This window comes from Corvus hawaiiensis, chromosome 26 (genome assembly GCF_020740725.1).
Source record: "Corvus hawaiiensis isolate bCorHaw1 chromosome 26, bCorHaw1.pri.cur, whole genome shotgun sequence".
NCBI classification, from domain to species: domain Eukaryota; kingdom Metazoa; phylum Chordata; class Aves; order Passeriformes; family Corvidae; genus Corvus; species Corvus hawaiiensis.
This window is the reverse complement of record NC_063238.1, coordinates 23,475,331-23,497,891: the sequence shown is the minus strand read 5'-3', so window position 1 is coordinate 23,497,891 and position 22,561 is coordinate 23,475,331. Positions and strand designations below refer to the sequence as shown.

Here is a 22,561-nt window from a genome sequence, read left to right as displayed (position 1 = left end):
GGGTCTAGGTGTGGCCATAGTTTCCTGAGTGCTTAAATACAACATGCCTTGTTGTCCAGCTGACTGCAGAGATGCTTATATACTCTATATAATATAGAGTACATAATGGACATAAATTCTATATAATCTCCTATTCATAACAGTCATGGGTATCCTCTATGACTTCTGTAAAATTCATCCATATTTTTCCTCTTCATTTCAAGTAAGATAATTCGAAAGTCTTTTAGGGAAATACCTAATATTAGAGCTTAAAAGATGAAAGATGTCTCTGTTTTAGTGTGTACACATGCAGTGGAGTTTTGTGCCTTGACAAAAGTCACAATTGCATGGCCAAAATTGAATTTTAGTCTACCTCATCTATTATACAGTATCTGCCTGAACTAGTGATGTATAATAAAATTTACTACAGGGCATGGGTTTTGGTACTTGTTCAACCTACAAGTAACAATATGGTGCCAAACCTTTCCTACACATGAAAATCTTCAGATTCATCTTCCTCAAATGCATCTCACATTTAAGAGGTCAGTTTCATTGTTAATATTTTCAAGCCTTGATTGTTGATAATAATGAATGGGAGAATAATACTGGAGATCTGATACTGTAGGTGAGTACTTCTCTTTGGGACAGTTACTAAAGTCACAGTTAATTATATATTCTAGATATCAATGTACTGGATCTCTTATTTACATGTGAAAAATAATGGTCTGTGATCTAGAATGAATTAAATTCTTGACAATTAAGCATTGCTGAGATAAAAAAGTAGGATTGCTTTGGAAAGCTATACAGCAAAAACAAGAATGCAGAAAAATTACTATTTCAGGCCCCAAGAGAAAGAAACTTCATAATACAATTTTGTATTCTGTAGGATGCCTCTATATGATAAAAAGTAATTTGTTAAATGACAGTTGCCTTATTACAGTACCATAAGCTTTCCAAACTTCTTTTGCAGACTTTTGCCCAGCCAGTGAAGTTTAACTCTGACGTTGGGGCTTTTGAAGTAGTTAATTATCCCCCACGATGCCTGGAACGCCAGCCGAAAAAGATTCTACATGATCAGAAACCTCGAAGCCCCATTTATGATGTTCTAAGGAAAGCAGAGAATGATGGGCAGCTCTCCAAAATGCACAGTGCTTCTCCAACCTTCGGTATTGATCCAAATTACAACACTATGGTAAGCATCTTATAGCCCCTGAGTTTATATTTAGATCTTACTGTAGAAATACTGGCAATACTTATTGTTGTGTTTGGCTTGGTAGCTTGGGAAAAATGTTAATTTATGTTAGGAAAACATAATGATGGGCCAAATTATGCCCTGTAATGCACATGTGTCTAGCAGACAAGTGAATGGAATTACAGATGCACATCCTGTAGCACAGAATTTTGAAGATTCTGTAGGGCAGGGTTCAACTGTGTGGTCTGAATACTTTTTAATATTAAAAGAAAAAATATTATGACAACAGTTACTTTACTAGTGATCCCTGGAATGTGCAAATTGACTGAAACTAATGCAGCTCAGTCTTTCCTTATTAATTAATTTCCTTGTGTGGCTATGAGCTCATCTGTGGTCTGGCAACACATAAGTCTCTCTTCCATTAATTCCTAAAGGATTTACATGGTTAGCATCAATTGAAATGGCCAGAAAAAATAATCTTTGGCAAGAAGAGAGCTAAATTAATGGAAAAATGGGTTGGAATTCAGAAAAAAAAAATCCGGTTTCAGGCTTGCTTAGACAGTATCAGTTTTGGTATTCTTACCTGCCTACTTCCAGGGCCATCTTCATCACAAACTAGGAAGGTTAAAATCAGGAGTTGAAGCATCTTATGCACCTGAGAGAATACAAGTTGGTATAATTGGATGTGGGACTTTAAAGAAAATGTTTTGAGGACAAAAAGTATTTCACTGGGTTGCTTGGTTTGTTCCTTTCTTGCTTATTTTGCATGGATGTGACTGACATGACTTCATTTTATTCAAGGCCAGTCTAAGCTCTTGCTACATTTTTTGCAGTGGCTGCTCAAAATTATGTCATATCTGGAAAGCTGAGAGAAAAGCAGGGAGTTATAACAGACTGCTGCTTTTCTCCATATAAGATTAATGATTTTCAGAAAAGAAAACAGTGTTGAGAGAGGTCAAAAGGCAATGATGTTTAACAAAGTCATACGAATGTGATATTGCACTTATCTGCATTTAAACTGGACAAATGATACAAAAGGACAAGGCCGACAGACATGCCTACCAAGTTAATTAATGATTTTCACAAATACTTTGCTTGAGAGCACAAAAGCAGAAGAGGCTACTCTTGATTTCTTATTTCCTCTCAGTATTAAACTGAGGAAATGCTGTGTGTTTGTGCAAGTGTGGCTCTCTGGGCTAACCTCCCATCCTTACCACAGTGGATGGCCTTTCTTGAGAAATTCAAAGCCATTTCACTATTACTTTCTTCTTTCATGTGGTCTGGAGAAACAGGGCTTCTGTATTATTTAAGATTCCATTTCTTTCCCTGGGATATTTTCCATAAATGGGAAGCATTATAGCCTTTTGAGGAGCAATATGCCTCAGTACCCTTTCTTCTCCTTTTGGGTGGAATGGGTGGTATTTCTTCTTATTTTTGATTCCTCCTTTACTGGATGGGCAACACAGATGCTTCATCCAGTTCAGCTTGGCATCTCAAGTCTGAGCAGGAACAAAATGGCCTGTGAAACAGCTTGCCCCCAATGGTTACTGAAACTACACAAGGTGAAAGAAGTCAGCTCCATTCATTGTACTACAATGACCTAACCAAGAGAAGCCACCCCAGATCAACTCTTATCAAGTAGTTCTGTTCAAATCAAATAGGATTTGATCTTTCAGTCGTCAGGTGATGCTGTTTGCTTTGCTTTGGCTGCCTTCACACCGACTGAAGAAATTGACAGTTGTTTTGAATGTTACATTGCTTACAAAAAGTCACCTTGAGTGGTCATCACTGGCAGGTTACTTATGGAAAGGAGTTATGACTGGAAAATCCTAGTAGGCCTTTCAGGCTATGGCCTGAATTTAAACACATCTTGACTAAGAAATACACGCAGTGGTATTTTTCTCTGTATTTTACTTCCTTCTCAGATTGTTACAGATTTACAGATAAGCAAAAGTTCTCTGCATGCGTGTTTGCAGATTTGCAAATCATTGATATGGAAATAGGTGTCTTCTCATCAATAGTCAATATCAATGGTGTAAAATATGTTGAGAAAAGAAATCTGTGGACTTGTGTAGAATTGATCACAACTATGGAAAGAAACTGGCTGGCATCCCACATACCTTACTTCAGAGAAACCCCAGTTCAGCAAAGCACTTAAGTATGTTTTTCACTTTAATCAAAGGAAGTTAAACACATGCTTAAACTTAAACATGTGCTAAAAGCTTTGCTGGATCAGATCCTAGCAAGGCCTAAGGCTGGTTGGGTCAGGAAGCTAACCAAGGTAACAAACCCCATCAGATTAAATGTAGCATCTTTCTCTGGGGATGGGGAAAGAATAGAGATTCTTTCCTTCTGATATGACATATAGTTTTGCGTACCAGCCATATACAGACGTGAGCATGTTATGAATCATTCAGATAAAAAACTGGGCTGTAAGTCAGTAAATGCATAAATATTAAATGCCAAAATAAAGAGACTATCTTCTGTATTTCAAAAAAACTTGTCAATTGCCAAAAAGAAGCATACACTGTGTGGTTGGGAGTAATTAGTCTCCATCTCCACAAATTACATTGTATGAGCCACTGCCAACATAAGCTTTCCATATTTTGAAATATTTTCTTCTCTCTAAATGAAACCATCCACTTTCTGAGTAATTCAGATTTTTTTAATCCCCTACAGATACATATGAGGCAGAAATAACCCTTGCCCCAAATGGAATATTAGCTCATGGAAAGAAAATCCAAGCTGTGATCTACATAAATTAATTACTTGATATAACAAGTAGTATCCGTCCTTGCCCAAACTTCACCTGTTTTTATGGACAAGGGTAGTTACTGCATTCTTCAAAATAATTAGTCTCACCTTCACTAAAAGGAAAAATGCACCTCAGATGAATAAAATAGATCATCCCCTAAGAGTGGGAAAAGCACACTATTAAAAAAACCCCTAGAAAGTGCTGTATGTAATTTCTAAGGGAAACAACTATGGGTTGTTATGGCCCATAGTCAGAGATCTCACTCCCTGTGTAAGAATCTAAGTGTAGCTTCTTTGTTAGCTGTCTCTGTGTAGTTTGCTGCTCAACATTTCCATTTCATCCCCAAAACACTCTTTGGAGACACGTCTCTTTCTGCTTCAACGAGGCATGGAGGCTTTGACTGCCTGAGCAGAAATTTATTGTGGCTCCAGGTCACAATACACGTAGGTTTCCACTATGAAAATGACTGTGTGCGATGCAGTTATGCAATGATCCAACATAAAAGCATGAGAGGTGATAACTAATTGGATTTCTATTTGTTTGATTTTGGTTTTAATATCCACAGCTTCTTCATTCTGAAAGTATAACTTAATTTAAGGGTTCCTTAATCTTTAAATTCTTGAGGAAAAATACAGTAGCTGATATTTATAAAATGTGTTAAAAGTCAGAAAAACTAGCAGTTTTCTATTGCAGAAAATTTTTGTGCATCTAATGTGCATTTGAAATTGTACAGTAAAAGAATGATTCTTACACACATTATTTCTGAAGAAAAAACACTCATGATTTGTTACAAAAGTTGTACTCTAATAGGTGAAATCAGATTTATACCTTTTTAGCTTTTAATAGGAAAGTAATTGTTCCAGCACAAAGGTGATGTTCACTCTACATTTGTTTTCCTGAGACAATGTTTCTGTAGAAGGGGGATGTAGAGAATCTGTTACGTGGCAAATAAGCCAAGAAACTCAAAAATACTGCAAATCTTTGGCATTTCTTTTTTAATAGCAACTCAATCAAGAGCAAGCAATTCAGTGGATTAAGAAAGAAAGGCTTCCAGCATTTCTAGAAAGTGACTGTTACTTTGAATACAGGTATTGCCATCTTTTATGTTTTCTTTCAGTTTTAAATGTGTATGTTTTCCTCTTTTGTTTAATTCACCTTGGTAGTATTCTTAAAGTAGTTTTGACCATCTTTTGTTCTGTTTTCTTTATTGTAAAATTTTAGTGACCTGTATAAAGCCAGTGACTTTTTTCACTCATCATTCCTTGACCATGAATAACATCCTATACTACACCATTACAGAGAGCAAGAATGGGATTTACTGTTTTCTAAATCTCTGTTCCTCAGAGATATCATGGTAGCAATGCATCTTTTGCTAATCAGTATGTAAGCCATATAAGTAGAAGTTTTCCAAATCCATGAAATGAATTTGGAAAAAACCAGCAAGTCTTTTTTATTTCAATTATTAATTTTGTGTCATTGGGCCCACTGTCAGAGTTCCTTTAGCAAAGTTCCCTGTGGGATGCCATGGCATAGCTGGATGACTTACTGTTACAAACTTGCAGTGTTTTTCCAGATGTCCTTTCAGCAGATGTTCAGGAGATCTAGTGTGCTTTGTTGGAAGGACCTACCTCTCCATCCCTAAAGGCTGTGTCTAGATGCAGATGATTGTAGCATGTTTTAGGGGCCCAAAAAGAGAGGCAGCCTGGCAGTACGGTTCACAAAACTCATGTTTACTGATTGTAATGGCAGAGTGGTTACTGGCATATAGACTTCTACAGTTAAAAAATTAAAAATGTTTTTTTATTTTCAATAGCCTGGAGACTGCACTTAAGTTCAAGGGGGAAAAGTGTGCAAACTGTGAGAGTGCTGAATTATACCTTTATTAACAGCCTGCTTTAACATATCTGGGCCTCATGAAACAATAAGTTTGATTGTCTGCTGTAACAAACGATTTGATCAAGCAGAGTTACCAAGACAATTGCATAAAACCAACTTCAAGCATGTACCTAATTTCAGTTGACTTCAGGAGTTCAAGATGCTTTCCTGAATCAGAATCAAGATAAGTTCAGATGCTAAAAGGGAAACTTGTGTTTCAAGACCAAGACACCCTAGCTCTAGAATTAAATCCTATTTATGTCCAATAGTGGGCACAAATAAAACTGAGCACTCGCTTGGTTGTAGGCTCAAGTGTAGGCTTCATCTTCCCTTCACATGTGACTTGGTTGGCTTGTACTTCTTTCTAACTTAACTAAGTTCTGACCAGTTCTTGGGGCCAGAACATCCTCACTGTCGTCATGTGGTTCTAAGATTTCCTTTCCTGAACTTTGTGAGGTTCACACTAACACAAAGTAGCATTGGAGAACTGTTCAGTACTATGAAATCCTCACAGAGCAGCCTGCTGGACATGAGAGTGCCAGCTGTCTTGTTACCATCTGCAAGTTCGATCAGTGTGATCAGTGCTGTGGCATTACTGCTGAAGATTGCTTATGTCGGGTACCAGAGCTGTAGTATCTGGTAGTGATACAGGGTTTCTGCAGTCGGGGAGAATAGCTCAATTTTAGTGAACAAAATGTTCAAGGGATTCTTGGCAGGGCTTGGGACTGCAGAGATATATGCAAAATCATCCTGAAAGAAGTAATTTTTACTGGTAAAGCTTGGTAATGCAAAGTAGGGCACTATCTGTAAAGCTGGTGAGCTGTGCAGTGGCAGTACTGGCATTTACATATGTGACAGCAGGTGAAGGCTGAAATAATACATAGCTGGACTCAGTGAACCTTGTGGGTCCCTTCCAAATCAGGATATTCTATAATTCCATTATTCTATGAAAAAAGCAGATTATGAAGTTCTCTGTAGCAATTTTTTTTAGATAGACAATTTTTTTAAATTGCCAATTCTGTGGACAAATCAACTGTTTTCTCTGATTAAAAGCTAAAATTAATTATTTTCTTGTCTCAACATTTATTTTTAGACTAGCTAAATTGATATCACAGGTAGAATGGAGCAAGAGTGGCATTAATTTCGTTATAGATAGTGACTACTCTCCCTGGATATGGAAGCAACGCCCAATTTCTCCCCCTCCTGAGGAGGATGACTCTTCATTGACTATGAAGAAGTTCTATGTATCACTTGGCGAGGTAAAATAAACATGTTTAGCGGGTGTAACATCAAGATAGATTGAATGAATTGTGTAGAATTTTTGTAACTGAGGTCACAACCTAATGGGACAACTGACTCTTGAATAACCTAGTCTAGTGCAGGGGGGTTGGAAATAGATGATCTTCAAGGTCCCATTCAACCGAAACCATTTTCCGATTCTCTAAATAGCTTTTTTATTCAAAGTTTTTTGTGCTATAGAAGAAGGTCGATGAGTTGTATGTAACCTAAACAGAAGCTCAGCTGATACAAGCATGCTCAGCTACTGTCATACAGCTCTCTGCACTGGGAACAATCCTTACAGAAATCTACACAAACAGACTGCACAAAATTCCTATGGACAGTAAGCTGTAGCTCTCAGAAATACTGCAATAAACAGAAAAATTTTAGTTGTTCTATGAAACTTCTTTTCATAGGCTACAGTTTCTCAGGTAAAGGATTGGTTTACATTAGCAAAACAAGATGATTCTATGAAAACTACAGATTCATCTATGCATCCTGTAGCTTCCAGTACAATTCAAGATACTCAGCATTTGCCTGGGCAGCATAAAAGAGACGAATCATTACCTGAAAAAGGTACCCATCTGGGTAAGTAACAAGGGTTCAACCCTGTGGTTTATGACACAGCTCAGACTAGGTGGAAAGAAACGGCTTTCTAAGGAATTGTTGCTAACTCCACTTGTTACCTTCTGAGTATCACATGGTATCTGAGGCTTCAAACAGGCCATAGCTACAACATTAAGTGAAAGTTTGAGCTAGTAGCCAAGTAATTTCATGATAGTAGTAGCTTCTTCTCTTACACGTTTCTGTCTCATAGAAATCGGTAAGTTTCAGTTGAGATGTTCTGGGTTTTTTGGGAGGAGAGGCATTCATATGTTTTGAAAGACTTTCTTGTCTGGATTCTTTGGGTATTTGATAGTGTATGATGTGTTTCAGCCATCTTCTTAGGATATTTGTGTTGGGCACTTAAAGGTCTTTTGCCTGCCAATTTGTATGAGTCTTGTAAAATGTAATCATTTGGAATCCTATCTATCTTCAAATTTATTTGAAATTGTTCATCAGGTTTCAAAGGTCTGGGAGAGAAAATACAGATGCACATATGGACATATACCTGATTGCACAGCCTTGCTTCTGCTTTTTACGCAGTAGCAAGGTGAAGACAACCCTCAGCTCATATGTTAGTAGCTTTCTCTCTCTCCATTTTCAGAGATGTATCTCCCTCCCTAATTGTCTCAGGTTTTGTGAAATGATTCTCCATGTTTCCATTTCACAGACCTGTGTTGAGAAGCTATAATTTTTCTTTGTCAAGTGAAAACATTTGAAGTAGGTTAGAATTAATAAAAGATATTTTAAATCACACTGATTTTTATGTTAATATCAACACATTTTGCCATATGTAATTAGGAAATTATGTAAGTGCAGAGCAGGGGATCTCTATGCCATGTTCCTAATCTGAGTGTCTGTGACAGTGGCCAGCACTAGTTAGACATGTCTTATTTTCAGAGGAAGTTGAAATGAATGTCTAAGTAGTTAGACAAAGAAGCAGGTTACCTGTCTAAGAAATGCCACAAACAAGAGTTTCCTTTCCCCTTCAGGGACAGCGTCTGCAAAAGCCGATGTTACCTGTGAGAGATCCAGAGAGGCTGAGGAGGGCTATTCTGTGGCCATTGCTGAACCTGCTTCCCACACACAGTTAAGAGTTTATCTAAACCCGAAGTGGGACAGTGCAGCAAAAGAAGAAAATGAACAGGGAAGCACAACTTTTCAGGCACCAGAAAAATTCATACCAGCATCTGCTCAAATTGCCATGAAGGAACCCATTTCAGAACTGACCCACCAGCCAGCTGCTGACATTGAAAGTAACGTAAAGTTCCACAGAACAGCCTGAAGTGTTTACACACAAGTTAGCAAATAATGAATTTTCTCATGGTACTGCAGAGTCATTCTTTAACCAAAGTTCTTCTCCACTTACAGCTTTGGACTCCAAGGAAGACGTAAGAAAACAAGATCCTGAACAAGTAAGCTTAAGTTCAAGTTCTGAAAGTGGTGGGCCAGACAGCAGGGCTGCCTGGTGTATTAGTCATGGGACTTATGACACTGGCAACAGACATGAGTTTGAAAGATTCAAGAAGTTCATTAAAGGAACACTTGGGGAGAGATACTGGTGGCTCTGGATGGATATTGAAAGACTAAAGGCTCTTAAGAATGCTACAAGGCAACAAAGGTACTTCCCGTTATTTAACAGTTACTCCCATTGCTTTAATACTTGTAACCTGGATAGATCAATGTAGGTTTTGAGATTTCAGAATAAATTGTAATGTCTGAATAAACAGACACAATTAAATGTGTGTCCTGACAAGGTTTGGGATGACTCTGCTGAAGCTGATAAAACTCTTTTTGCAGAGTCATGTTTGCAAAGCTTACATGAAGTCAGTATCATCATATTATTAAGGCTGTGTTAGAAAGAGATTTGGAAAACAGATGGCAACAGAAAGAAAATAAAGAATAAAAAAAAATTAAATTCACAAGTAGGACATCAGTATGGCAAACTGCTTTAATGAAAGATCCTGCTGGATTCAGACAGTCTGTTCTACAGCACTGTACATTTTGTCTTATACACAACCTGTCTCTAGTTTGTGGAAAAGTTATTTTGGTTTCTGCCACTTGCAACTAAAAACATGTTGCATGGCAACAGTTTAAGCAGTAGGATGAACTGTAGTTGGTTCTGTACAGCATTTGATGCATGCTTATGTGACTATTTTTGTTGACTGCAGGCAACTCAGTAAGATGAAAAAACTGTACCTGCTGAGCAGTGGAGACTATTTCCTCAGTTCAGAAGTGTTACTCAGACTTGAACTACTGCATGGAGATCAGTGGAATATAATGCATTTAAGACGGATTCAGCCTGAAGTAGTGAAACCGCTACTTCTTTACTGGTATGAAAAAATGGATGTAAAATAAAATTCTATTGTTTAATAAATCCCCATTTTCTTTGATAAGCCTATTATTTCATGTCACTTATCCCATTGCAATTATTAAAAGCAATGCCATTTTAAGTACTGGTACATGAATTTTTAGTTGAGCCTAAACTACACTGCAATCTGCTGAGAAGCCGGATAGATCTGCCTTAATGAGCCCTTGTTGTTTTTCTACCAGAGCACCTGAGCTGCTTTGTGATTCTCTGCCTTGGATAGTATTTAACTAAACTTTAGTCTTCAGGATAGGAAAACCCCTCCAGGCACAGGAGATTAATTCTGTCCTAACCTGTTCCCCATACTGCTCTTCCCAAGTTCTGAGGATGCTCTGTGTGTATGTCTTTGTGGGATTTGACCCTGAGACTGTACTGTTCAATGCCTGTCATATAAAATGACTTTTACGTATTAACAGCTTAAGTGAGGATATAAAATCTAACCTATTTCCAAAATATGGGTTAAATTTTGAAGGTGTCCTCTCCTCCTCAAGGAGGTTCAACAAATTGCAGGCATAAACAAATACCTGCAGTTGTGAACTTTGCTGTGGATTCTCACATGACTTGGGGTCTCTGGCCTGTGGCCTGCAATCCTTTCCTATGCTTTGCTGTAGGATGGATGTGGCATACCTTCCTGCAGACTGATAGAAAGGCAACTGTGTAATGGTGCAGAATTTGCAACCTAAGTTTGCTTAACATGTAGTTTAGTTTTAGATTTGGAAGCACACGATATCTAAACATATCTTTGATGTGAACTGATTTTTAATTCTAGGTGCATATAGCACCATATCTTGGTACAGTAAACAACATCGCTGGGGAAAAAAAAAAAGAAGCCAAATAGCTCAGTGTTTCATTATTTTGGAAAGTTCTACTTACTAGGTTTTTCTCCCTAGGGGTCCCAGATTTTGTGTCACTCATTCAACAGCAGTAGATGCTGCCAGTGCAAAACTGAAGTTCTGGCACACATGTCAAGAGAGACCAAGAGTGGACATTGATCCTTTCCCACAAATAGTATCATTGCTACCACTGACCCAAAAGTCTGGCACCCCACCTTCCCTTCTTCAGGTAAGTAGTATCACAACATTGAAAGCAAAGCTTTGTCCCATCAAAAATAATGACAAAACTCCTTGAATTCAATGGAACAAGAATAAGGTACTTGGTTTTTTAGGAAATCAAGATTTAGCCAGCTGGTATATTGAAGATGGTTATGTATAAAAATGCAATAAAATTTCATTCTACTTCATGAAACAAGTTGCTATAAATTGAGTCAAATTATCTTAGTTACACCCTGGCTATTACCTAAGTCCTTTGGATAGATATTTTAGCTGGAAGTTCTTAGAACTGCAAAATTAAGTCTCTAGCAATGTGGCTTCTGCCACTCAGCCTTGTTTTAATCCAGAGTAATTCTTACAACTTCACTGCAGTTAACGTAGATCTATTCTTCATGTCTGTAAAAAAAGCAGAATTCTGCTCATTTTCTATCACTACAGCCCTTCAATCAGCTACCCATGGTGTTTGCTTTCTGCAGAGGACCATGAGACACTCAACAGACCTTTTCACAGTTTGTAGGTTGCAGGTGGCCAGTTCAGTTTTGGCTCTTTTCCTTCTTGAAAGCCTGAATGTGAGCGGTAACTGCAATAAAAGCTATAGGTTTTCAGCAATACAGTGTTCAGCCTCAGGAAACATGGTACTTGGAGAATGTGGATTAAAACTGTGGTTTCCTTATCAAGAACTGTATAGGCTATGCCACAGATTTGTCAGCACACACTTCTGTTACTTTAAGTTGGATAGTTTGGGGCTACAGTTACTTCCTTTGAAATCTAATTCATGGAGGCAATGGAAGAAAACAGTGGGAGAGATTTCCTGTTTAGAAGAAGCTGGGTTCAGAAGCCAGGTTCCTGTTGATCATGGCAGGAATGGGAGCAAGAAGCGCCTGTGTCTTACAGTGACCAGTTCACAAGGTGTGCTAATGACCCAGGACTAGCTGTAAATCAGGCAGACAGAAACATGCAGGTTTTCCAGCCCCTGTTGAATTTGACAAAAATTATGACCTGGTACCATGAACATCACAGAGTCAGCTGATGGCCCATTTCTTGCTCTTATTTTTTTTCCCCAGAAGAAATTTGCACTTTTGAATCTTCCAGCTACACTGTGCTTGCAAGAGCTTAGAAAGGGCAGCAGCTCTGGGTGAATTTCTGAGGGCACTCTTAATGCAATTGGCATCTCCAAAAAGTCATAGCATGATTTTGTCAAAATAATCAGTGATGGTGTGGCAGAATGACCCCTTTCTCTCCCAGTCTGAGTGATTGTATCTATCTTACAGTGAGCTGATGTAAAATAATCTTCCTAAAGTTTCACAAAACATTCACATCCTCTTCACCTGACATCCTCTGTAGTTCTGTACAATGTACTTGTAACATATTTCCACCTGTTAAAAATGTATTTTTTAAGATGTAGTGGTTATTAAGATATGCTGAAAAATCTTGAAAAATATTCAGAGATTTTTGCAGCTTGCCATTTTACATATTGTGATTGACAAGGAAGAATAGTCCTGAAAACCCTTGACTGTTTTTGAGCAGTTAATGAGAGCACATTAAGAAAACAAAAAGGTGGAAAAATAATCAGAATTGCCTTATTTTTCTGTGATGTCTTTTAGAAAAGTAGAACTAACTCACCAACAACTATTAAAACTAGCTAAACCAAATTTCTCTTTGAAGAGTTCATCAAGATTACCACCTACTCTCACAGGAACTCAGATTCTCCAAAGGGATGATATTTCTAGCAATAGAATGTGGTAAGTACTAAAGTCCCTTGTGTATCTTTCTGCACACCAATATACCTCAAATATTTATGAAAGTATTTTTGATTCTACTGTTTTCATGAATACTTTTCTTTAATACAATTATCTGCTTAGTGAAGCACAGTTATGGTACAGATTGTTTGCATGGAGAATTCCTTCCTAGCTGATTTGTTTCTCCCTTGTTTATGCCACAACACAAAGGGGTTTATTTCCCCAAATACAAGTGTTTTGTCTTATATAATAGTCGATATTCTATACATTCATATTCTTTAAACCTGTCTCAAATGCTAACCCTCAAAGTCTTGCTATGCCAGTGATTTCCACAGGGCTGTATGTAAAAGATATTCCTCTACATTTTTTTTTCATTATAAGTTTGAGCTCCATGTACTTTTTCCTCTACTATTCACTATGTCATTACACCACTTTTCTGCCCCTTCTTATTTTTTCATTCTATAAGCAGCCCTAGACTTTTCTTAAATAGGTATTAAAATTTTTTTGTTTGTGATCCAGGCCAACATCAGTAGGCACAGACATGATTCATAGCTTAGCTCTGGATGGGACCAAAGACTCAAAATACCAGGGTCATAGAAAGTACACCTATGCTGAGCTGCTCCATGTAAGTACTGCTTGAAAATACTAGTTGTCTTGAATCGTGGGTTAAAACATTTTATTCTGCAGTATGAAGTAGTCAATAATATGGGGAAATTGGTTTCATTTTATCAATGTCAAATCTTTATGCAGAGGTATAATTAGAATGTCTGCATTTTCTCTGTTGTATCTGTCACCTATTTGACAGGAAATCATGGCACACACAGATGTTTATTTTCACTAGAAAGTGTTGATCTTCTCCATAGTGACCATGTGTTCAGTAGGCTATTAGGGAAAACTCTCTGGATAAATGCTTCAGTGGAGTCATTGCCTAGGGAATTATACTAGACTTACAGTGAAAACTGAATCTGCCTTAGAAAGTCATTAAAATCATAACATTCATAAGAGGAAAATGTTTCATTTGTACAATCCCTCTTTATTGCTTGTGTACTTCATTTTTTTCTTTATTGAATTATTGCCTGCTAAGCAGGTCTTCAGTGGAGCAGACCTCAGGAGAGACAGGCTTCACAGATGAGCCTTTTCTCAAAAACTGCTAAAATGCTGACAAATCAAACATCTGAGATGTCAACATCTGGCAATCTAAAATTTATCCAAAACCTTTCTCATTTGTGGAATGGTCTCAAAACAGCCTGCTGTTTCATGGAGGTATTGATACCCACAGGCTTACAACTAAAAGAAAAAAAGTTAAAGAATCTGAGCCCACTCACGTGCACAGGGTTTGCTGAGCAGTTGAGTACGTGCTTGTTTGTTTTGTACTTCAAAATCACGCTTTGTTTATTACTTCACTGCAATCATTTCACTTTGTTATTTTTGACAGAAAAAAATGTTAGTCTTTGCAATTAGGGGACATTTGCAGTTGGGAATGTATATTCAGCAGAACTTCACACTATGAAGTATTAGTTTTTATACATCATCATACGCAGTTTTCCTCTTACTGATGGAGGAAAATACCATAAATTTACAGTGGTTAGACTGGTACCTACAGTAAAGACCCCACAATTTGCCATTACAAATATGATGCAAAGAGGAATGCAGGGATTCATAGTTTAACTTCATACTGGGGAGGGAGATCTTCCTACTCTGCTTCAAAAAGGGCTTCCTCCGGCCCTTCTCCATCCCTGTTACTATTTGGAAAGAAGCCGATCGCCAGCCATCACACTCATCTGCTTCCACTTCTACTATCAGAGACAGCAAGTCAGCCATAATTTCTCTCTTGTGATCACCAGAAGTTAATTTACTACTTACAGAAGCCTCTTCTGGCTTCTCTGTGAGCATTGACAAAATGGGTGTATTCTTCCTCACATGCTTTAGGAGCTAGCCATGGTAACAAGCATGGATTTCTGGCTCCCTGAATTGCTCATGATTTTGTTGCTCATGTCAGTGGTGTAACTCCAGAAGATGTATCTTTTGTTCCATGATAGTTAAATGCTTTGAATCTTGACCAAATAACCACCTCTTAACTTCTCTTAATTCAAAACACAGTAGCCTGAGCTGAGACTCTTGACAGCTAACTGATGTTGTTGAGTATCACTGGAATTCCCCAGAGCTAAAGACTTAATGACAGAATTAAGGCCAGGTTTGTCTTTTTGTTTTAATATTGAGAAACCACCTAAGGGATGCTGTGATCACTTAGCTACTCTGCATGTCTTCAGTCATCAGATTTATTCCATTGGATGTGAATATTTAGTGGGAAAATGGTCAATTGCATACGTAGTAGAAAATGGAGGCTACTTCCTTGGGATGAAGATACTAATTGAACACACTTCATGGCCTTCCATTGCAATGTAGACGTTTGAAAATAATGAAAGCCTGTTATTCCTTGCTGTATAACTATGTTTTATTTGTCCAGGGGGAAAGTGCTGCTGGCAGTGTTGTCTTTGGGGGATCAGGAATTGAAAGCATGCTGCAGTCTCTTTATTTGGAGAACAGAGCAGGCTACTACTTCACAAAATTCTGTGAGAAGTCAGGGAATAAGGTATGAATATTTTCCTACTCTGTGATAATTTAGTCCACAATTGACTGAATGCCAAGTTATAGAGGGCAGCCAGACTGAAAAAAAAAAAAAAGAAATGGAGAAAGAAAGATTGATGACTGGATGAATTATTACTTGTGAGACTCCAATCCCTCAACAACAATAAACTGTTCATGTATATATGCAAACTAATGACAGGTCTTAACCAAGCTTTCAGATTCTTACTGTCTCAAACCTATTGGAATTCTTATTGTACCATCAGGGATAAAAAAAAAAAGACTAATAATTTTTAAAAACTAACCTTTAACTTGGCAGAAAAAAATGAGGTCTTAACCCGCAAAAACCATTTTCTAAAAAAATGGAAAATCTGCTGTGCTATTACTCATAATAATCTGATTTCTTCTTACTTTTTGGGTTAGTGATGTCCAAAATCTCCAATATTTTAAAAACGTTCTTATGCTTCCATGAATCTCCTTGGATTTCTGAGAAACATAACACTATTTCTTCTATGTAGTCAGCAGGTCTATCATTCATTGCTGGGTGTAAATTGAGGATTGGATTGGAACAAGTTATGAATATTGAGTTAGTGCTTAGTGGCTTTGCAGAAAAATTGAGTCTTTAGGGGAGATTTGAATGCAATCAAGATGGACATCTGTTTCATCACTAGTACAACCCAGAATCCAGCAGCAGTAGCTAGAAATGCCTCTGGCTTCTAGAAGGCAAGATCCAGTGTTTAGCTGAATACCTTCAGAATGTGTATAGATAGAAATCTAAATAAACTTATTTTTTCATTGGAGATAGGCAACCACCCACGTGTCTCTAGTCTTTCCAGGTGCCAGACTCCTTTCAAAATGATTTCCTTAAAGTTTTCTCTTCAGCTGTGAGGCCTATTTCACTCATGTTCCAGGTCCGGAAGGCTACGGTTTGTGGAACAAAGTTCCTTACCCCTACCTTTTCAGAATGCATTCTTTATTGGTTAGTGATGGGGATTTCAGGGTATTTTTAGGGTCTGAACCCCATAAACACATGATTAAAACAGAGGACTTGGGGAAAGATCTAGACTTCTTCTGAAAGATCTTTTGCTGTTTGTTTGAATTTATGAGATGAGGCCAAGACTCTGGGTCTCAGAAATGCATGTAATAAAAATGTAATGATAGTCCCAGTAGCATATGTCAAGTACACGGTATTTAATTGTTTTGGTTATTGCTGCAAAATGCTATTTTATTGTGGCACAAACTTTGCATGTCCATTATCAGCATCTCTTCTTTAGCCCTGGCTTTATGCCACTGAAATGTGGTTACTCTTCAAATGTTAACTATAATGTTAACGATTTTAATGGCCAATTATGCATAAAGGATACAATAAAAGATAGAGTATCACTGTGACAATGCTATTAAATATGTTGTCCTTCTGCCAGTATGCAACAGAAGATTAAATCCATCTTAAATTGAGCTTGATTTATGATGACTCCAAGGAGCTAAATAATTATTTGCATTGGAAAGTCAGCTTTATAAAAAGTTGTGATATTTGGGTAGCAATAACTTACAATATTTTTCATCTCTAGTTGTGGAAGAACAGTGTGTACTTTTGGTTCGACCTACAGGCTTATCATCAGCTTTTTTACCAAGAAACCCTTCAACATTTTCAAATATGCAAGCAAGCTCAAGTAAGTTGTAAATAATGTGTTTTTCCTTCAAAAATACGTATGTTCATTCCCTTCACAAATGCAGTTGTTCAGTGTAAAGACTGAAAAGAAGATAGAAAATAGAAAAGTTTCCAAATCTTGACAACCCACACTAAAGTAAATCTGTGTTGTGGACAATGAAAGAAGCTCTTTGGATTGTTTCCATGGAATTTCTTGATTCAAACGTTAAACGTGCATAGTTTGATTTCCAGGCTCTGCAGCCTGTTCCCAGTTTTATCTATTATATTCAGTTTACCTAAACTCCCCTTTGCTACACTGCGTCATACTTGGAAACTGTCTGCTTAGTGTTAACATCAGAGATAGTATTTTTTCTAAACCCTCTAATTATCCTGTACCTTTCCTTCCATCTCTTGTGGGGGTTAGAATTGCAGATCTCATAGTACAGACCTCAGATAATGCCCTCAGTAATGAAAATTGATCTTTGTCAGCCCTGTTTAATTTTTATGATTGTCAGGGCATCATTATTATCATCTTTACCATGATTGTCATTCCCCTAAATAGATCTTTAGACCCTGATTTAATGTTAAGTGGAACTGATATTTTCAATAAAAGAGTATTATAACTGAGCATGCACTTAGCCCACAGTGGTGCTGATGGCAGAGTAGACTGATTCCATCAGGGAAAGAAACTGCAACAGTGTGATATTATTAGAAGAACTCTGAGGAACTTTTAAAATCACTTTGTGAAACTTTGGTCTGATTTTCCTCTCTAAACCGTGTGTAGGAGTATATCCTATCCGCATATTTCAATATATACTGTAACAGAGCAAAGCTACTTCACATGTCATTGGAACAAATATCTGTAGAGAGCTGGTGAGAATAATATCTTTATATGACATGTTACTGAGCATCTGGACATCCTTGAATTTGTCTTCTTTTCCTTCTTGGAGGTTTTATTGGGCAAATGACAGAATTTTGCATATTTGTCCAGAATTCTCATCTGAATCAGTGTTATTTGTACAGAATCTCCAAGCAGAGGCCAGGGCATGGATTCCTCCCTCTCTCCTGTCTCGTACTGGATAAACTGAACTGCTACCCTATTTAGCTGTTTTCCCCTCCAGCTCTTTTTATAGCCTGAGGCTGTGGGCAACTGAATGTCTCCTTAAATCTGTCTCCTGCATCTGCCCAGGCCTATGTGTAGCTGGGGACCTCCTCACAGCAGATATGCAAGCTGATCATATCTAGTCTGTGCCACCATTTTCCTATGTGTTTTATTGCAGGCCAAAGCTCAGCTTATGGTCCCTGATTGTTTTCATTTTGGTTTCATTTCACACCAGTTTACATTCTTCTTTGCAGTAGTTGCATGGCTGAAAATTTAAGGCCCAGGTCTTTTCTACTGATCTTATTTCCAGCGCTGGCCTGGTGGTGACAGCAGAACATCATACAATCAGTGTTACCAGGCAATTGCAGACAGGACATACACATAGCCATTAAAATAAATACATCAAAACAAAATTTGTGAAACTGTTCCATTAGCATAACTAACAGCTGAAATGTAACATAACAAATCAACACATGTGCTGCAACATTTGGTATCATTCTCAAGCTTTCCTTTTAAGGCTGCAGAAAAATTATACTTGTTTTCATTGGAACACCGTAAAGAGTCAAGCTGCAACCAATCTACAGAGTCTGCTTATGGAAGGGATGCCTTCCCAAATTCTCCACTCACCTTTGGCATAAGAAGACAGCCACTCCAAATACTCCTAAGAGAATGCGAATCAGATTCGCATGACACATTGTCATATATATTTTACTATTTATTACAGAAAGAGACCTACAGAGTATTCCATATGCGTGCTGCCTGCTTCCTGTTAGAAACAAGAACAAACCTTGATTGCTGTGTATCTGCTACTCATTGTTTCATTTGTTAGGCATTGTTATCTCAGCTTTATAATAGATAGAGTAATAAAATGCTTTCCAAGGTATATATACATTCACCTGGGGAAAGAAAGTACAGTGAGAATGAAATCTGATGGATAAGAATAATGACAAGTACTAGTTATCATCCAGGAATGCACATGGTTATTCACTGTAAACATAAGCACAGGAGTGTAAAAATTTAAAAATGAAACCAATAAAGAAATATTGGGTTTTAATTTAAAAAAAGCTATTTAGAATTAGAAAGTTTAATATAGTTATGGGAAATACAAAATTTTAATGCTAGGATCAATTTAGATAAAGGGAGTCCTCATTATTGTGAACTTGTAGGGTCAGATACAAGATTTATGTTAGTGGGAAGTGATGATGGAAGTTAAGGCAGTTTAGCCTCTCTGTTTAACACCAGCCAGTGCATTGCATTCTTCCATCATATGATTCTGCCAAGCAGCTGCACAAGCCCCTCGTTTAGATCAGAGCAATATCCATTCCTTTGGGCAGCAGTACAAAGCACTTGGACTTAAATCTTTCTTGCATTTCTTGCTTCACTCCAGTCATTCTGAAGTTGCTTATCAAAGCCTTCTCGTCTGGGGATGAATTCACACCAGAACCCAAGGCCTATGCAACCCCTGATTTGGAAAGTCATAAATGAGGCCAAAGTCTTAATCTGAATTTTCTAAGCATTTTGTATAATGAGGTTCGTAATTGTAAGTAATTCCAATTGTTGTAAGTAATTCCAGTTTGCAAACTGACCAAATTTGCAGATAAAGTTTTGGGTTCAATCCGTCACATATTTATAGGAGCATTTATAGCTGGCAGGTAGAAAAATTCTTGTGTTTTTCAATAGGAACAAAACAATGAATCAACAAAGTTTAATATGCACTTGATGTCATATGCTTCAGATTTTTGTATGAATTTGTTAACCTGTAAGTTCATTTAATGTAATTTTTCCTGTTGATCCCTTAGGAGATTGACCAATATAACAGTTTCAATATTCCATTGAGATTGAGAAAACCTCAAGAATTCCATGACATGGGAGTATAAAAGGCTATGATTATTGCTTTTTATAAAACGTGTCTTGCAAACTGCATTGCCCAGTGTTGAAGGCTGTGAACAGACACTTTTCCTCTTTTTTGGCATGTCTTCTCAGTTGGTTTTCCTGCAGTCCTTGCCATTGAATCTGTGCAGATCTACAGATGCACCTCAACTCTGTGCAATGGACACAGGCATGAAAACTACTTCTAATTTCTCTCCTATCTGCAAGTGTATGTATTTACTTACTTGGTCAAGTCCCATAGCAATGGATTCTTACAAGAATTCAAGTAAAAAGATGCCAATTCCTCAGACACTGTAAATGTGCATCCTTCAAAGGAAGAGGCCATAATGATTACACCACCAAGGGTCTGGTTCTTTGAGTTTGGAAAAGTGTGTTCCTCTAGCTAGCTTAACCACCTCTAAAGTTTTGCTTCATGTGTATTGCCAGCCCTGACTATTGGTTCTGGAGAAAAATACCTGTCTTTACTATGTTCTGGTTTTGCATGTGAAATTATACAGAACTGGGGAGAGTTCTGCAGGTAGAGCAGCCTGCAAAGGCAGTCCCTAATGTGGCAATATATTACAACATTGTTCGTGTGAGCAGATTGTCAATAGCTTTTGGTCAACACTTCTTAGTCTGGGCAATTTCTGACTTGGTAGACTGGTATTTTTTGCCAGCTCTAAAGAAGAGTAGCAAATATACTCAAGTTAACCTATTTCATACAAAATCATAGGGGAAAGGAATTCCACCCAAGAAACTAGTGGTGTGTTTGTTTTTATTTTATTCTTAAAACTATGTTCAAATGATCACTCATTTAAGGAACTATTTTAATTTGTGCTAAAATATTGAGGACCTCTTTTTGAAGCTTTTTACTAATTTACAGATCCCTTCTGTTATAAGTCATAACAGGTAGAGCAATGTAGTCCTAATGACAACTGAAATGGTTAACCCCTTTTTAAAAAGGCTATTTTTAAAGATACCACGTCTTTGTATCATTGGAATTGTCCCTTCTAATTTGGCTAATTTTGTACATTAAATGTTTTGGATCAGATTTAACATGATTTAACTGAAACTTTCCAAGTGATAGGGCTCTTCAAAATAACTTTCAACTTTTGAAATCACTGCAAATATAATTAAAGTTGGTAAATTTAAATGTACCTAGGGATTTTCTGAGAAGGGTTTAATTTAGGGTAATGTGGTCTTGTTTTCGGCTAGGACTCTTCCTATGGATGTCCTCTTTCTCTTACACCTTGCACCTGCGGATCATTATTGCACTGATAATGTGGGCCACAGAAGGCACAAACCATCTTTGTTTTCAGTGAAAATGTAGAAAGTGGAAAGAGTGTAGAATCCTGCATACACAATAAATACAGTAATCATAACGAGCTAACTGGGGGATGGATGTCAGCCATCATAGCCCTATATTCCTCATGACCTAATAGCAGGAGAATCTAAATTCAAATTGTAAAGGTCCAAAGTAATGGGGATATACTCTATTACTGTTGCTGTTTGAAAGAGAGAGTCTAATAAATCAACATTAATTTAAAACAAACAGAAACATAGTTATTTAATGTACTCATTCTCCCCTTGTGCTTGAAATCTAAGCACACCAGTGTTTTATTACTGCTTGAACACAGATGAAATGTATTATTTTCTTCTCTTCTGTTGCTTTGTATATCTGTTAGTTACAGCTGGACTTCAGCAACATAGGGAAATGAGAATTATCAGAATCCTGAATTCTTCATTGTCAAACCTGGGTGATAATAAATATTGAAAATGGACTTGTCAGTGCTATCCTAGAGAGAAATTCTGATTTATGCGACTAATCTTGTCCCTGACTGTATGTTTGAAATATAGTTAGACTTTAACAATATGAAGAAGAGAAAATATTTATATGAAATATATTTTGGCAGCATCTTTTTTTGCTTGAGTTCCTAGCTGCAGTCAGAATCATGAAGTTTTAGAAAGCTATTCTGGAATATCCTTTTCCAAGATATTCCTGGAAAAAAAAGTGTTTTACTCTGAGTTTTTGATGTTCATTTTCATAGCATAGCTTATGAAACATTTAGAAGACAAGAATTTTATGTAGGGGACTGTACGAAAAAAAATTGAAATAAATAAAAACATTCCTCTGTGCTTCAAGAATGAGCTGTTAGGGAGAAGGAAATATCCTCCAGGTTTAGCTTTCTGCTCCTTGTACATGTTGAATGGCAAAACTCTGTGCTTCAGATAAGAAGCATATTGTAACTGTTGCTTTGGTAAGGGCTTAGACCTTAGTTGTGCAGTTGTATCTCCTACACAGATCCTGTACTATGATGAGTCTCACCATTGTCAAAAAACTATGCAAGAGAACCTCCTCACAGAATGAAATCATATAATATTCCATTAATTTTAAGTTCAAATTTACAAATTACATCTCTTAGAAGAAGTAAGAGATGGCTCAGCACATATTCTGCAAAACAACAGTGACTTCATGAGGAGCGCAGATGCTGTAATAATTGTGGTTATCTGAATCTAA

At 37.3% G+C, this 22,561-nt stretch overlaps 1 protein-coding gene across 1 annotated transcript in view; it reads left to right on the top strand.

Moving 5' to 3' along the window:
* RGS22 (regulator of G protein signaling 22) overlaps positions 1 to 22,561 on the top strand; it is a 61,083-nt gene that overhangs the window by 11,846 nt on the left and 26,676 nt on the right. The window contains exons 4-15 of the mRNA XM_048287132.1: positions 950 to 1,171; positions 4,929 to 5,014; positions 6,895 to 7,060; positions 7,496 to 7,667; positions 8,675 to 8,938; positions 9,054 to 9,303; positions 9,854 to 10,015; positions 10,941 to 11,112; positions 12,765 to 12,841; positions 13,358 to 13,463; positions 15,306 to 15,431; positions 16,993 to 17,094. Of these exons, the coding sequence (XP_048143089.1) occupies positions 950 to 1,171; positions 4,929 to 5,014; positions 6,895 to 7,060; positions 7,496 to 7,667; positions 8,675 to 8,938; positions 9,054 to 9,303; positions 9,854 to 10,015; positions 10,941 to 11,112; positions 12,765 to 12,841; positions 13,358 to 13,463; positions 15,306 to 15,431; positions 16,993 to 17,094 (1,905 nt within the window). The remainder of the gene's footprint in view (positions 1 to 949; positions 1,172 to 4,928; positions 5,015 to 6,894; positions 7,061 to 7,495; positions 7,668 to 8,674; positions 8,939 to 9,053; positions 9,304 to 9,853; positions 10,016 to 10,940; positions 11,113 to 12,764; positions 12,842 to 13,357; positions 13,464 to 15,305; positions 15,432 to 16,992; positions 17,095 to 22,561) is intronic.